The sequence below is a fragment of the Homarus americanus genome, unplaced genomic scaffold (genome assembly GCF_018991925.1).
Source record: "Homarus americanus isolate GMGI-L3 unplaced genomic scaffold, GMGI_Hamer_2.0 scaffold23656, whole genome shotgun sequence".
NCBI classification, from domain to species: Eukaryota; Metazoa; Arthropoda; class Malacostraca; order Decapoda; family Nephropidae; genus Homarus; species Homarus americanus.
Window position 1 is genome coordinate 1 of NW_024752761.1, and position 18137 is coordinate 18137.

The following is an 18137-nucleotide window of genomic DNA, read 5'->3' on the forward strand; positions in this document are numbered from 1 at the left end:
TGATGTACTTCGTTCGGTTACGTATTGCTAAGTCTATAGAACGCTGTCTATCTAGCTATCTAGCTATCTATCTGTATTTGGACAGGAAACTGGAAAACCATTAGTGTGTGTGTGTGTGCATAGTTTGTTTACATGGCGCGTATGTGGCTTAATGTGCGGCTGTACTGAATGATGGAGGGAAGAGGGAGGGAGGAAGCTGAGGTGCGTAGAAGAGAGAAAGTGAGAGGGAAGGAGGGAGAAGGGGAGGCTGACATACGTAAATAGAAAGAGAGAGAGAGAGTGAGGGAAGGAGGAGAGGGGCTAGATGCGTAGATTAGAAAAGAGAGAGAGAGGTTATCGAGAATGGAGAGAGAGAGAAAGAGAAGGAAGGGAGGAAGAGGTTACGTACGTGCGCGCGTGTGTATATGTGAGTAGGGGGGAGGGGCTAGGAGTAGCGTAGAAGACTCTGGCACAGGCTGGGTTAAGTCTGCCTCGCCTCGTCTCGACCTGGCTGGGGACCCTGTCAGTGCAATGACCGTCAACGAGGAAGGACATTCTTCTATCTCCTCCTGCTGGTGTGTCTGCCCCCCTCTGTACTATACTACCAGGTCTTCCTCCTTCTGCTGCCACTACCGCAAGCATACGTGTCTCGAAGCTCTTGACTTAATCTAGACTACATTTAAAAATTCCATAGTATTTTATTGACGTGAAGGAATTTGAAAAAAGATATGAGAATTTTGTCGTGAAAATTATGGATATTTTGAAAATCTTTTGGCCAAGTGATGTGATTTAATTGTTATTGATTCAGATTGTTATGTTATTTTAATGTAGGTGTGATTGTATTGTGGTGTTATTTAAGTGTTGGGGTAGTGGTGAGGGTGTGTTGGGGGGTAGTAATGATAGGTTGTTGGTGGGGAGTGTGGTGAACAGGTGGAGGGTAGTGTTGGAGTGATGGTGGTGGGGGTTTTGTAGTGGTGGAGGGTAGTATTGGAGCGGTGGTGGAGGGTAGTGTTGGAGTGATGGTGGTGGAGGGTAGTGTTGGAGTGATGGTGATGGGGTTTGTAGTGGTTGCGGGTAGTGTTGGAGTGATGGTTAGGTTAGGTCGTAGTGGGGGGGTCTAAACTTCATATGTTCCCTTACACTAACAACACAAATAACTTACCTCAAGTACCTAATGCCAATTGGTTCAAACACTTAAGACATTGAGATAGCATACAGTATTTGGTATCAGGGTATCAGGTAGTGCCAAATATACCCTCAACATACCCAATAGTGCCACAGAGACACCTTGATGCCTCGTATGGTAAACAGTGGCCTCAGGTGCACGGATTAATTAGTGGCCTTCAAGTACTGTCGCTGTGGGAGTAAAGACTAGAATATACCTGACTAATTATTATTTTCACCTGTGTGTGTGTGTGTGTGTGTGTGTGTGTGGAAGTCTTGAGGAGTTCATTTATATACAAGATACGTCCAGGTGTTTCTTCGACCTTGTGAACAGGTGTGTTACAGGTGTGTGTGTATGTGTTGTAGATACCATGGGAATGTTGGTGGTAGTAGTGGTGGTCTATCGTTAGTATCTCCCACTTACCTGTATTTAGACCTTAATGACTAAAACGGCAGGTACATTGCAAGCACAGATGGGGGGTAGTTGGGTGAAGAAGGGAAGAGGTAGGTGAGGAAGGAGGGTAAGGGAGAGAGGGGAGGTGAGTGGGGGGCAGGGGACACAGGTAGGTGCGTGTCTTCAGGTAATTAAAATGAAGGTCAGAAATGATTGGTCTTAACCCACGTCAATTGGTGGGTGGAGGAGGGGGTGTGTGTGTGTGCGTGTGTGTGTGCGTGTGGGAGGAGAGAGAGAGCCATCACAGCCTCAAATCATTCTCACAACACCTCACATCAAAATACCCGATTCGCCTCTAGTTACCAAGGTCAATGCCGTGACCCCAGGTACAGCCCTGTATCTGAGGTTAATACAGTACAGAACTACTTTGTATTTATGTATTGGCAGGTAGTAAATAGACTGATATATCTTATTTGTAGTATATGTGTTTATTTACCTGTGCTAATTAGTTGTGGATGGGTGTCTAATCATCAGGTGAAATAACTAGGGTGATATGAACAGGTAATAACAAGGAAGTGATTATACAGGGAGTGGGGCTAGTTAAAAGTGACGTGTGTGTGTGTGTGTCGTGACGTGGACATAAATGGTGTCTAACTATAGTAACCAGGTAAGCACAGGTGAGCACAGGTGAGCACTAAACCTTCCTAATGCCGCCTCTGCTGAGTTAACTAAATGCTTGTAAATACTTAATCTCGTTTAGAAAGACGTAGTTACCGCCTTTCAGAAAGTGGGGAAGTGAGGCAAAGGTGAGGACAAGTGAAAAGGTGAGGCAAGGTGAAGATCGCTAAACAGTATTTTTTCAGGGTGAGGTTTTAGTTAAGTTTGGTTAGGTTAGGTTTCATACATAATATATGAGTCAGCTGATTCGTTTCTTGAATATTTCTTACTTTAATCGAACACAAATACACAGTGCCGTTATATGGGGGGAGGGGTCACATCTAACGGACCCTCGATATACCGTGCGTGTGTTATATAAAGGAGAAGTCTCATGTGTGGGGGCGGGGGGTTCTGTGTTTTTTCTAAGTCTTGGTTGAGTATGGAAAGAAACCTTACCTCATACCCTCCACCCCTCTTCCCTCCCCCCATGTCCAATCTCGTAGGGTTTTGTTAACGTAGATGAGAGAGTGGGGGTGAGAGAAGGTTATGTTGACGTCATACACCTTTATATAAACCACAACACATGCACACCTTCCTTATGGACGTGTATTTGTAACCAAGACTCTTATACTCTTGTTTCAGCATTAAGAGGAAAAATAAGCAAAGATTGTCATGGTATCTGAATCAAGTTCCTGGCCAGACGTAACTGCACCCGAAAGAGCGTTAATGTATATTCTTTTATATATATATATTCCATGAAAACTAACAATCAGTGATTTTTTTTGGGGGAAATTGGAGAAAAAAATATTTATTATTATTGTACTTTGAGATCTGTTGTGAAGATACGATTGTAGAAAAAGGTCGAGTTTGTGTTTGTGTGTTTTGGTCGTTCTTGTAAATAGTTATGCCTCTCAAAAAGTATATACGCGCCCCGGTGGAGGAGGTACCAAGTATCAAGGAGAAGCTCGCTTTCTTCGAGCAACAGGGCCGAGGTAACACTCCAAAACCTCCCCTCCAAATTCCACCTGACCTCCAATCTCCATCTCACCCTTAGAGTGATTTTGATGTCGTATTTCACATCCTAGGCTCCGACCACATCCCTCCATCCCAACCTTTTCCATACTACCCCTCCACCCGTCACCTCTACCCCTTGGATGTAAGATTTCCATAGGGCAATTTATCCCACGTTACCCTTCCACTACCCCCCCTCCACACACTACCCCCTCTCCCCCTCCCTCTCTCCCCTCCACCTACCCCCTCCACCCCTACCCCTCCCACCTACCCCTCTCCCTCTCCCCTCCACCCCTACCCCCCCCCTCCACACACACTACCTCCCCCTCCCCAGCTCCCATCTCCCCCTCCCCTCATTCCACTGACCCCCGCTCTTAAATCAATTCACTGTTGATCTGGACTTACAATACAGCAAGAAACAAAAAAACAACAAAAACAACAAACAAATAAATAATGAATCACTTCCTTTTCCCTAGATTTGCAAGAATTATTTTTAAGTTTTGCTCTGTCGTAAATTTTCCATCAAAGTGAACTAATTTCTGAGGTCACCTGGATTAAACACACAGCTTATTTCACCTGGAGATTAAACACACCCCCAGCTTATTTCACCTGGAGATTAAACACCCCCAGCTTATTTCACCTGGAGTAAAACACCCCAGCTTATTCCACCTGGAATTAAACACCCCAGCTTATTTCACCTGGAGATTAAACACACCCCCAGCTTATTTCACCTGGAGATTAAACCACCCCAGCTTATTTCACCTGGAGATTAATCATCCTAACCTAATCCCACAAATAAGCTAGGGTGCTTAATCTTCAGGTGGTGCTATTTTATTTGGTGTTGTACAGTGATTTAAAGCTTTTGTTATGAGTAGTAGTTTGTCTGTTTAGATGTCTATGTGTTTTCAGTGTCTTAATTAATTATGTAACGTAATTAGTACCTGTAATTAGATGTGTAGAAATTCCTCTCAATAGCGGACTTCACAATTGTGTGTGTGTGATATTTAATTTTACCTGTTACGAGATAAATTTAATTACCTGAAGTTGTACCTTAATTATTTACGAGATAAAAATTAGGTAGAATTTTATCGTGAAACTTAAAATTAAAACAAATATAAATTGGTAACTGAAGAATGGGGAATTGCTATTTAATTCAGGGTTATGATGAATTAGGTACAAGCGTTTTAAAGACGATTAATTGGGGAAATACGATAACTGTATCCAGACGATATTCTTGATTATATGAGGCATTGAAATTGGGATAATAAAATTGGCATATTATAAATTGGTGTGAACGAAACATTGAAATTGGGATAAAATAATTGGTTTTTACGAAACTTGGAAATCGGGATAATAAAATTGGCATATTATAATTGAAGTGTACGAAACATTGAAATTAACATATTAACATTGATGCGTACAAAACATTAAAATTGGCATAATAAAATTGGTGTGTAAGGAACGTTTGTGGTTTTAGACAATAATTAAACCATATGCATTTTCAGTTAGCATGTTAGTAAGCATTATAGGTCTTATTACACATTAGTATAGTGCTTATTGTGAAGACTTACATAGTGCTTAGTTAAGAGTCTTATAATAATACTCAATAACTTACATAGTGCATTAGAGTCTTATAATTAAAATCTTATAATAGTGAAGATGTTGATTATCTGTTTGTGTGTCCACAGAGGTTGTTTATGGAGCGATGATCCCAGATCCTGACTACAGTGACGAAGAAAGAGACACAAACAAGCCAACAGCCACTACCATGGTTGAGAGGAATAATCAAGTCAACTCGTTAGTGTCTTACTTATTTACTTAATTACTTACTTTCTTATTTACTTATTTACTTACTCTAATATATAGAATTTTCGCATATAAACCTGGATATAACGAACTACACTGTCTCATATAGTCCGCTAAATAGAATGTAGTCAATAACGGTAAAGACCTTTATCCCTACAGTAACGACGAGAATCAGGAGCAACAGAAACTACAGCCAGAGCCAGGACAGGGGGGCAGGATGGACGGGCGAGGTCTGATTATGCCCAAGCCGTTAACCCCTGTCTAGAGTCCTCCAAAAAGAACCTCCACAGAGAACTGATGTTTAACCAGAAAAGGTGAGTAACTATCTACCTGACATCTTCACTACTGGTGTTGTGTTTGGTTAATGTTAGTCTTATATTAGACCCCAGGTGACCCTGTACCTCCTGGTGACCCTGTACACCACAGGTGACCCTGTACACTCACAGGTGACCCTACACTCACGGGTGACCCTACACTCACAGGCTGTACACCACGTGACCCCACACCACGGTGACCCTGACACACAGGGATCCTGCACACTCACGGTGACCCTGTACACTCACGGTGACCCTGTACACCTCACAGGTGACCCTGTACACTCACAGGTGACCCTGTACACTCACAGGTGACCCTGCACACCACGGGTGACCCTGCACACCAGGCCTGTACACTCACAGGTGACCTGTACACTCACAGGTGACCCTGCACACCACAGGTGACCCCAGACACTCACGGGTGACCTGTACACTCACGGGTGACCCTGTACACTCACAGGTGACCCTGTACACTCACGGGTGACCCTACACCAGTGACCCCACACTTACAGGTGACCCTGTACACTCACGGGTGACCCTGCACACTCACAGTGACCTGTACACTACAGGTGACCCCACACCACGGGTGACCCTGTACACTCACGGGTGACCCTGTACACTACAGGTGACCCTGTACACTCACAGGTGACCCTGTACACTCACGGGTGACCCTCACCCACGGGTGACCCTGTACACTCACAGGTGACCCCACACTCACAGGTGACCTGTACACCACGGTGACCCTGTACACTCACAGGTGACCCCACACTCACAGGTGACCCTGCACACTACAGGTGACCCCACACCACAGGTGACCCTGTACACCACAGGTGACCCTGTACACTCACAGGTGACCCTGCACACTCACGGTGACCCCACTCACGGGTGACCCTGTACACTCCACAGGTGACCCTGTACACTCACGGGTGACCCTGTACACTCACAGGTGACCCTGCACACTCACAGGTGACCCTGCACACTTACAGGTGACCCTGTACACACAGACCCTGTACACTGGGACCCTGTACACCCAGGTGACCCTGTACACCACAGGTGACCCTGTACACTCACAGGTGACCCTGTACACCACGGGTGACCCTGTACACTCACGGTGACCCCACACCACGGGTGACCCTGTACACTCCACAGGTGACCCTGTACACTCACAGGTGACCGCACCACAGGTGACCCTACACACGGTGACCCTGTACCTCACGGTGACCCAACCCACAGGTGACCCTGTACACTCCACAGGTGACCCTGTACACTCACAGGTGACCCTACATCACGGGTGACCCTGTACACTCACGGGTGACCCTGTACACTCACGGGTGACCCTGCACACTCACAGGTGACCTGTACACCACGGTGACCCCACACACGGTGACCCTGTACACCACGGGTGACCCTGTACACTCACGTGACCCTGCACACTCACAGGTGACCCTGTACACTCACAGGTGACCCACACTCACGGGTGACCCTGTACACTCACAGGTGACCCTGCACACTCACGGGTGACCCTGTACACTCACAGGTGACCCTGTACACTCACAGGTGACCCTGTACACTCACAGGTGACCCTGTACACCACGGGTGACCCCACACTCACAGGTGACCCACACCACGGAGACCCTGCACACTCACAGGTGACCCTGTACACCAGGTGACCCTGCACACTCACGGGTGACCCCACACCACGGGTGACCCTGTACACTCACAGGTGACCCACACCACGTGACCCTGTACACTCACAGGTGACCCCACACTCACAGGTGACCCTGTACACTCACTGACACAGGTGACCCTACCCCACGGTGACCCTGTACACTCACGGGTGACCCTGTACACTCACAGGTGACCCTGCACACCACAGGTGACCCTGTACACTCACGGGTGACCCCTGCACACTTACAGGTGACCCTGCACACCACGGGTGACCCTGTACACCTCACAGGTGACCCTGCACACCACAGGTGACCCTGTACACTCACGGGTGACCGACACCACGGTGACCCCACACTACAGGTGACCCTGACACTCACGGGTGACCTGTACACCACAGTGACCCCACCACAACCCTGTACCTCACGGGTGACCCTGCACACCACGGGTGACCCACACCACGGGTGACCCTGTACACCACAGGTGACCGTACACTCACAGGTGACCCTCACACCACGGTGACCCTGCACACCACGGGTGACCCTGCACACTTACAGGTGACCTGTACACCACAGGTGACCCACTCACAGGTGACCCTGTACACTCACAGGTGACCCTGTACACTCACAGGACCTGCACACACACAGTGACCCTGTACACTCACGGGTGACCCTGTACACCACGGGTGACCCTGTACACTTACAGGTGACCTGCACACTACAGGTGACCCCACACCACAGGTGACCTGTACACTCACGGGTGACCCTGTACACCACGGTGGACCCTGTACACTCACAGGTGACCCCACACCACGGGTGACCCTGCACACTCACGGTGACCCTGCACACTCACAGGTGACCCTGTACACTCACGGGTGACCCTACACTACGGTGACCCTGTACACTCAGCAGTGACCCTGTACACTCACACAGGTGACCCTGTACACTCACAGGTGACCCTGTACACTCACAGGTGACCTACACTCACAGGTGACCCTGCACACCACGGGTGACCTGTACACTCCGGGTGACCCTGTACCTCACAGGTGACCCTGTACACCTACAGGGTACCCCACACTCACAGGTGACCCTGCACACCACAGGTACCCTACACTCCAGGGACCCTGACACTCACAGGTGACCCTGTACACTCACGGGTGACCCGTACACCACGGTGACCCTGCACACTCACAGGTGACCTGTACACTCACAGGTGACCCTGTACACCACAGGTGACCCCACACTCACGGGTGACCCCACACTCACAGGTGACCCTGTACACTCACAGGTGACCCTGTACACCACAGGTGACCCTGTACACTCACAGGTGACCCCACACGACCCTGACACTCACAGGTGACCCTGCACGGTGACCGCACCACAGGACCCTGACACCACAGTGACCCTGTACACTTACAGGTGACCCTGCACACTCACAGGTGACCCTGTACACTCACAGGTGACCCTGCACACCACAGGTAACCCTGCACACTCACAGGTGACCCTGCACACTCACAGGTAACCCTGCACACTCACGGTGACCCTGTACACCGTACCCCACTACAGGTGACCCTGTACACCACAGGTGACCCTGACACCACAGGACCCTGTACACCACAGGTGACCCTGACACTCACGGGTGACCCCACACCAGGTGACCCCACACACAAACAACCACCCCGGTAACCTGTACACTCACAGGTGATCCTACACTCACAGGTGACCCTGTACACCACAGGTGACCCTGTACACCACGGGTGACCCTGTACACTCACGCGGTGACCTTACACTTACAGGTGACCCTGTACACTTACAGGTGACCCTGTACACTCACGGATGACCCTGTACACCTCACGGGTGACCCTGTACACTTACGGTGACCTGCACCTACGGGTGACCCTGTACACTACGCACACAGGTGACCTCGGTGACCTGACACCCACAGGTGACCCTACACTCACAGGTGACCCTGTACACCCCACGGGTGACCCTGTACACTCACGGGTGACCCGTACACTTACAGGTGACCCTGTACACTTACAGGTGACCTACACACAGGCCCACACCACGGTGACCCCCAGGTGACCCTACACTCACAGGTGACCCTGTACACTCACAGGTGACCCCACACTCACGGGTGACCTGTACACTCACAGGTGACCCTGTACACCACAGGTGACCTGTACACTCACAGGTGACCCTACACTCACAGGTGACCCTGTACACCACAGGTGACCCTGTACACTCACGGGTGACCCTGTACACCTCGGTGACCATGTACACTTACAGGTGACCCCTGTACACTCACAGGTGACCCTGTACACTCACAGGTGACCCTGTACACTCACGGGTGACCTGTACACTCACAGGTGACCCTGTACACTCACAGTGACCCTGTACACCACAGGTGACCCTGTACACTCACAGGTGACCTGTACACCCACGGGTGACCCTGTACACTCACGGGTGACCCTGTACACTTACAGGCAGACCCTACACCCACAGGTGACCCTGTACACTCACAGGTGACCCACTCACAGGTGACCTGTACACCACAGGTGACCCTGTACACTTACAGGTGACCCTGTACACTCATAGTGACCCTGTACACTCACAGGTGACCCTGTACACCACAGGTGACCCACACCCACAGGTGACCCTGTACACTCAGACTCCTGACACACAGGTGACCGTACACTCACGGATGACCCTGCACACTCACGGGTGACCCTACACTCACGGGTGACCCTGTACACTCACAGGTGACCCTGTACACTCACAGGTGACCCTGTACACCACAGGTGACCCTGTACACTCACAGGTGACCCTGTACACCACAGGTGACCCCACACTCACAGGTGACCCCACACTCACGGGACCCTGTACACTCACGGTGACCCTGTACACTTACAGTGACCCTGTACACTACAGGTGACCTACCACAGGTGACCTGTACACCACGGTGACCCACACCCCACCACACCACCACCCACCACACACAGTGACCCACACCACAGGTGACCCTGTACACTCACAGCCGACCCTGACACCAGGTGACCCTGACACTCACGGGTGACCCTGTACACTCACGGGTGACCATGCACACTCACAGGGTGACCCTGCACACTCACAGGTGACCCTGCACACTAGGTGACCCTACACAACCTAACCAGGTGACCCTGTACACCACAGGTGACCTGCACTCATAGGTGACCCTGTACACTCACAGGTGACCCTGTACACCACGGGTGACCCTGCACACCCGGGTGAATATGTCACACTTAAGGACCCCACACTTACAGGTGACCCTGTACACTCACAGGTGACCCTGTACACTCACAGGTGACCCACACTACAGTGACCTGTACACCAGGTGACCCTGTACACTCACAGGTGACCCTGGCCACCACAGACCCTGCACACTCCAGGTGACCCTGTACACTCTAGGTGACCCTGCACACCACAGGTGACCCTGTACACTCACAGGTGACCCTGCACACTCACAGGTGACCCCTGTACACCACGGGTGACCCTGTACACTCACAGGTGACCCCTGTACACTCACAGGTGACCCTGTACACTCTACAGGTGACCCTGTACACTCACAGGTGACCTGACACCACAGGTGACCCTGTACACCCACAGGTGACCCTGTACACCTCACAGGTGACCCTGTACACTCACAGGTGACCCTGTACACCACAGTGACCCTGTACCACAGGTGACCCAGTACACCCACAGGTGACCTGACACCTCAGGGACCCTGCACCACAGGTGACCCTTGTACACCACAGGTGACCCTGACACCTACCCACCGGTACCCCACACTCACAGGTGACCCTGTACACTACCCTGTACACTCCGGGTGACCTGTACACTCACAGGTGACCCTGTACACTCACAGGAACCCTACACACCCACCACACCACAGGTGACCCTGTACACCACAGGTGACCCTGTACACCTGAGGTGACCCCCACCACAGGTGACCCACCAACCACGACCTGACACTAGTGACCCTGTACACTCAAGTGACCCTGTACACTCACAGACCTGTACACTCACAGGTGACCCTGTGCACCCACAGGTGACCCTACACTCACGGTGACCCAGTACACCACAGGTGACCCCACACCACAGGTGACCCTGCACACCACAGGTGACCCCACACTCACGGGTGACCCTGTACACTCACGGGTGACCCTGTACACTCACAGGTGACCGTACACTCACGGGTGACCCTGTACACTCAGGTGACCTTGCACACTCACAGGTGACCTGACCCAGGTGACCCTGTACACTCACAGTGACCCTGTACACTCACAGGTGACCCTGTACACTCACAGGTGACCCTGTACACTACGGTGACCCTGCACACTCACAGGTGACCCTGTACACCACAGGTGACCCTGTACACTCACGGGTGACCCTGTACACTCACGGGTGACCCTGTACACTTACAGGTGACCCCTACACTCACAGGTGACCCTGTACACCACAGGTGACCCTGTACACCACAGGTGACCCTGTACACCACGGGTGACAGGTGACCTGTACACTCCCACAAGACCCTGCACACTCACAGGTGACCCTGTACACTCACAGGTGACCTGTACACCACAGGTGACCCCACCCACGGTGACCCACCACAGGTGACCCTGTACACTCACAGGTGACCTGCACCACATGACAGTGACCCTGTACACCACAAGTGACCCTGTACACTCACAGGTGACCCTGTACACTCACAGGTGACCCTGCACACTCACAGGTGACCCTGTACACTCACAGGTGACCCTGTACACTCCACAGGTGACCCTGTACACCACAGGTGACCCTGTACACTCACAGGACCCTGTACACTCACGGGTGACCCTGTACACTCACAGGTGACCCTGTACACACAGGTGACCCTGCCTGCACTCCGGGTGACCCTGTACACTCTACAGGTGACCCTGTACACTCACAGGTGACCCTGTACACTCACAGGTGACCCCTGTACACCTCACAGGTGACCCTGTACACTCACGGGTGACCCTGTACACTTGAGTGACCCTGTACACTACAGGTGACCTGTACACTCCAAGGTGACCTGTACACCCCCGTGACCCTGTACACTCACAGGTGACCCTGTCCACTCACAGGTGACCGTACACTCACAGGTGACCCTGTACACACCACAGGTGACCCCACCACAGGTGACCCTGTACACTCACGGGTGACCCTGTACACTCACGGGTGACCATGTACACTTACAGGTGACCCTGTACACTCATAGGTGACCCTGTACACTCACAGGTGACCCTGTACACTCACAGGTAACCCTGTACACTCACAGGTGACCCTGTACACTCACAGGTAACCCTGTACACTCACAGGTGACCCTGTACTCTCTCTCTCTCTCTCTCTCACACACTAACCTAACCACCTTTCACACTCTCCCCAGGGGTGTCAACTTGCTCAACCAGAAGAGTGAGCTGCAGAAGGCCATGGAGAAGCACAACGACAAGAAGGTCCTCAAGGAACAGGAGAAAGAGAAGCAGGCCTCTTTGACACCCTTCCAGAAAGCCTTAGACGAACGAGCACACAAGATTGAACAGGTGTGTGAGTTACCATGATTAATTAAGCAGGTGTGTGAGTTACCATGATTAATGAAACAGGTGTGTGAGTTACCATGATTAATTAAACAGGTGTGTGAATTAGAATGATTACTAATTACCTGTACAAATAACTTAAAAAAAATGCTTGTAGAATCATTAACCACCTAAAATTGTTGTCATAATTAAGTGTGTAAGTCTGCCATCAACCCCCACAGATGGAAAAAGCTGAGAACAAGGACGAGATAAATGACAAGACTCCACCATCCTGTGAATTTGAGAAGATCCACGCCAAATTACGAGCCAAGATGGAGGTTCAGTGAAATACCCCCCCCCCTGCTCCCCTCCTCTAATTCCCCTCCCCCCCCCCGTGTTACGAGTTACTATTGTGAAGAACTTAAGGAGATTTTTACTATTATTATTACTATTATACAGATAAATTTTTAATATAGTGGGAAAGAGTACTAGTTTGTGGTGTATTTTGAGTTTGTGGCCTTCAAGTGTTTGGTTGAATTCTTTTTATTATTGGGTACACGAACCAGAGAGCTTTCACATTAGGAACTTTATATACATGTTATATATCACATACTTTTCACTCATAGAATAATATACATGCATTCATAACTATTTTCATACATACCTACATACATACATACATACATATATACATAAATTTACACATGCAGTTATATATTACCTACGTATATATACTTATGACCTCCATCCATACGTACTGTTCATACATATATACATATACAGTATAGATATATACATAGATATTTACTCGTCCCATGTATAGAAGTCACCATAAATCATCAATCCTTCTCATAACCACAAGACATTAATATTTTTACCGCCTTGTGTCTCAGATTAAATACGTTTTTTCCTTCTTCCTCTCCTAATATATATATATATAACTTAACAAGAAGATCGAGCCAAGATTGTCAGGGTGCCGACAGTTGTGTGTGTGTATATAATTTGTGATGGTATATTGCTGAGCTGCACCAGTAAATCACTCCCTCCCTCCTCCCACCTTCCCACTTCCCACCCTACACCCCTCCCCCCCACCCCCACCCCCAACATGATCAGCACAATACAGCAGTTTTAATTTTCTTATCAATTTATGTATTCAGTAAAGATATCAGAGATAAGATGGTAGGATTTTTTTCTGCACAGTGAGGTGGTGATATATGTAGTATGGTCACCCCTCCCCCCCACACAGTGAGGTGGTGACGTGGTACAGTCACCCCCCACAGTGAGGTGACATGCAGTAGTCACCCCCCACAAGACAATAAGTAGTCTATTGCTCAAGTCGCCAATAACATCCGCTACTTGGGTGCTAATCAGATGCCTTCACCATTTATACATTAGGTGTTACTTCTGCTTGTGTTGATGTATGGGGATAACAATTATTCATTACTGATCATATCAATCATCACTGATTTTCTATTCAGTCGTTATCAAAAAATGTAAAATTTGCTCTACAACTAAACCAGTTTCCCTTGGGATTATTTCTTGCATTGCAATTAATACGCAGTTAATTATAAGGTATGATAATGTACAAGTGTAGAAATAAATAAGTATACTTTGTTGTTTTCTTAACTCTCCTAATTTATTACACTAAAGTTGTGCTTATTAATTTACTTGACTTTTACTATTACGTGATATGAGTTCCTGATGTAATAGACTCATTGGGAGGTATTCGTTTAACAATGTTCTGCCCCTCCCGCCCTTTTTCCTCCCCACTGCTCCCCCTGGTTCGAGGAAGGCAGAGGAGCGGTTGTTTGTGTTAGAACATTATTTATTTTAATACAGATTCTATGGGAAAATGGATCTTGTTGAACGAGAATCTACCTACCTGTTTATCTATCTATCTATCTGTTTGTCTTGGCTATCTACCCATCAATAATTAGCACCAACGGCCTAATGAACAGTAATTCATCTATATTTTTCAAGGTAAGTTATATAAATGATTAATATGTGAAGTATTGTATTATTCTTATGTAAAAATAGATTTTTTGATACTGAAACTGAAGTAATTCGTGATATTATTGGCAGACGTGTATGGTAGAGTTGGCAGACGTGTTTGACAGCCCTGGTGGGAGGGAGACGGTATATAAGGTGATGGGGGAGGAAGAGGACGTGATGAAGGAGGAGGAGGAGGACGTGATGAAGGAGGATGAGGACGTGATGGAGGAGGAAGAGGGAGGAGGAGATTAGACACCCCAGTTTAATTCACCTGTAGATTAGACACCCCAGTTTTATGTTTATTTGAGATCTAATACATGTATATTTTCAGCAATTGCTTTGATGAGTTGAGGACTCTATGGTGATATGGACATCTGTAAAAGAACGCAATCTTTGAAAATTGATTGTTGAAAGTACATGTAAGGACCCCCATTTGTGAGTACAACAGAGTACATTGTGAAGTGATAACAGTGTTAAAATCATTGCAATTGAAAAGAAAGAATACTTGTTGAGCATCGAGGGGACAGTCTCGTAAAGTATTACAGTATTACTACTTTATTTTTTTGTGAGCGTGACTCTCGGTAAAAATAACTAAAATTCACCTAACCTAACCTAACCTAACCTAACCCAACCTAGTCACAGGAAAAAAAGTCACAATTTTGGCTAGGAAAAAAAGTCAATAAATTTATGGTGGCCGGTAATAAAGGCTAGGTTAGGTTGACATATTAACCTTAAAAAATGTGAGAATTCGATAGTTAACTTTTCTTTTTTTCCTGTGACTTTTTTTCTGTGACTTTTTTACCTGTGACTTTTTTTCTGTGACTTTTTTACCTGTGACTTTTTTACCTGGATTCAACTATCTACCCATGCCTATCACCGCCTTATAAGGCCTGACACAGCTGTGACCGCTCTCTTTCCACCCAGTGCCACCAGCAAGCAACACCACCTCCTCTGCGCCAGCCTGGCGGCTCCCGCTCCCGCCGGCGACCTCGGCGTCCCTCAAGCTGCGTGCCCTCCTCTGGGGACCCTCACCACCCAGCTCTCTCTACTCAACGCTTGTTACCATGCTGCCTACCCAGCAACAAGCTGCATTGTACATCCAATACAAGATGTATACAGTGAGCACATTGTGAGTTTCCTTTCTCCACCCCATCCTGAGTGTGAACCAATATCTCATAACCCCACACACACACACACACATACATACATACATACATACATACATACATACTGACACATACACATACAATATCACACAGTAAGTTCTATATGATCGATGATATATAACAACGTGCTTCTAGGAATACGAGGGGATCCCTACACATGAACCATGCGGCGGTCGACAAAATTAAGAAGAAAACCCAGAAATTCAAGACGTGGGATGGGTCAAACGATGAGCAGGACAGGAGGATGTATGCAAGAGCCAGAAACCAAGCAAAGATAGAGTGTAGGAGGGCTGAAAAGGAGTTCCAGAGGCTGGTTGCACGCGAGGTCAAGTCAAACCCAAAGGCGTTTTACCGCTATGCAAAGTCGAAATTGAAAACGCGAGTAGGAGTATCAGACCTGAGGCTTGAAGATGGTAGTTACGCAGATTCTGACCAGGATAAAGCTGAGGCATTGAACAGCTTCTTTTCCTCAGTGTTCACAAGAGAGGATGCAACTAACCTTCCTGCGTTTGAGGACAGACAGTTCGACACAGCACTGACCCACATTGTGTTCACAGAAGAGGGTATTAGAAATAAACTGTCCAGGCTAAAGGTCCATAAGAGTCCCGGACCTGACATGGTGCATCCTAGAGTGCTAAGAGAGCTGTGCAACGAGCTTGCAGAGCCCCTGAAGATCCTGTTTTGTAAATGCCTGGATGAACAAATGGTCCCCAGTGAATGGAAAGTGGCTTATGTGAGTCCTATCTTCAAGAAGGGCGATAGTCATATGGGGGCTTGAGCTGCCACCATTTATGAGGGCCTGAGCTGCCAGTAACAATTCCTTTTACTCTTATATATCACCATTGGTAGCGTGACGATAGGAGGCTCGTGGGTAGGTGTAATGATAGTATCAAGCAATAGGGAAGAAATAACGGTAAATACTGTAGGTAAATAATATACACAATTATACAAATACAAGTTTATTTAAACATGAATATGAAATTAGGAGAAAGAATCGGTTTGTACCAACAGACGACATCTAGGACTAGGCCCTCAGGCTCAACATACTCACACCATTACTGGGTGGACATATTCAATACACTTCCAACCCTACTGGGTGGACATACTCAATAGCACAACTAGGATAGTCACTTAGCACCATACATACTAGGGCAACTGCCACTACAACCCTCAGTCGTCAGGAGTGTTACTCAAGCAACAGCCATGGGGTCCAGCCACCATGGAGTACTATCTGACGAACTCTGGAGATCCCAGTGGGTTAATTCCACCACACCAATATAGCCCTACTGAGTTAGACACTCATCCACCAATGATGGGGGCTGGTAGTGGTGTGTGGCTTGGTGGTCCGGGGTCCCCTCGTGGACCGAGCGTTAGGGCCAGACGAGCCAGCTATGGGGGCTATAGGTGGTCTGAAGTGTCTGACGGCCGGGTCTCACGTAGGTAACTGATCCTACTGGACCTCGGACATCTCCCCAGACATAGTGGATACAACATCCACCCTACAGACACGGCCTAGGCTGCGTTAGGGACCTGTATGGATGAAGGGACGGGCACTTACTAACCGGTGACAACAACATCACGTTTCAGGGGACGTTAAAGACGTAAATATGACTTTACTCAGAGCATATCAACTACGTTACTGTAACACTTGCACAATCAACTATTAATTGAGTCAAATCACTTAAAGAAGGGCAAATTACAACACAGCGTGGAATGGCATACCTGTATGGATGAAGGGACGGGCACTTACTAACGGTTAAAATGCCCGCGTGCCCTCACTCAAACCAGACCAGGGAGTCCAGCTACTCCTATTCTGATGAATTAATTTACGGTACCCTCTGACGTTGAAATTGAGACTATGAACTCATTTTCATTCTCTACTATTATCTTCACTAACAATGCTCTGACTCAGCTATCGAAAGCAAAGTTAAATTGATTACAAAGGAATGGATGGCAACAGGTCCCAGCATACAGCGTCTGCTCCCATAGACAAAGGCGGGGGAAACAGAGAAAACGGGGGACGTTTCCACTGGGAGACTCAAAGGGTTTTGTGGACGTTTGAGCGTAATATGAATCCTTAAGGTTTTCAGGTTAGCTCTTATCATGACCATTACAGTCACTCCACGAACACCTATAGACCGGTGAGCCTGACCAGCATATTATGTAAAGTACTTGAGAGTATTATCAGAGATGCCGCGATGGAACATCTACTACGAAACAACCTTGTAAAAGATTGCCAACACGGTTTTATGCCGGGGCGCTCTTGCTTAACACAATTGCTCATGGTATTGGATATTTGGACCCATATTCTAGAACGGGGTGGTAATATCGACAATATTTACCTAGATTTTGCCAAGGCTTTCGACAGTGTACCCCACGAAAGGCTGAAAATCAAACTGGAAGGGTACGGAATTCGG

General features: G+C 48.3%; 1 protein-coding gene and 1 long non-coding RNA gene across 3 annotated transcripts; one reads left to right on the forward strand and one right to left on the reverse strand.

Annotated features, from left to right (window-relative positions):
- Positions 1-3054: 3054 nt before the first annotated feature.
- LOC121855191 (protein FAM107B-like) lies at positions 3055-14175 on the forward strand (the record flags this gene model as incomplete). The annotated part of the gene is given in 6 exon segments (XM_042350061.1): positions 3055-3186; positions 4894-5002; positions 5171-5256; positions 5259-5325; positions 12436-12589; positions 12805-14175. Coding segments are annotated over 6 exon segments (609 nt in total). The 3' UTR covers positions 12910-14175.
- On the reverse strand, positions 5465-11065 carry LOC121855192. Of its 2 annotated transcripts, none has more exons than XR_006086737.1 (3): positions 11043-11065; positions 5752-5811; positions 5465-5481 (listed from the first exon to the last, which is right to left on the reverse strand). It is a non-coding gene; the product is annotated as an uncharacterized LOC121855192 (long non-coding RNA). The 2 variants fall into 2 exon arrangements; XR_006086736.1 differs by lacking the exon at positions 11043-11065 and adding an exon at positions 10649-10685 and having other exon boundaries at positions 5752-5798.
- Positions 14176-18137: the final 3962 nt, after the last annotated feature.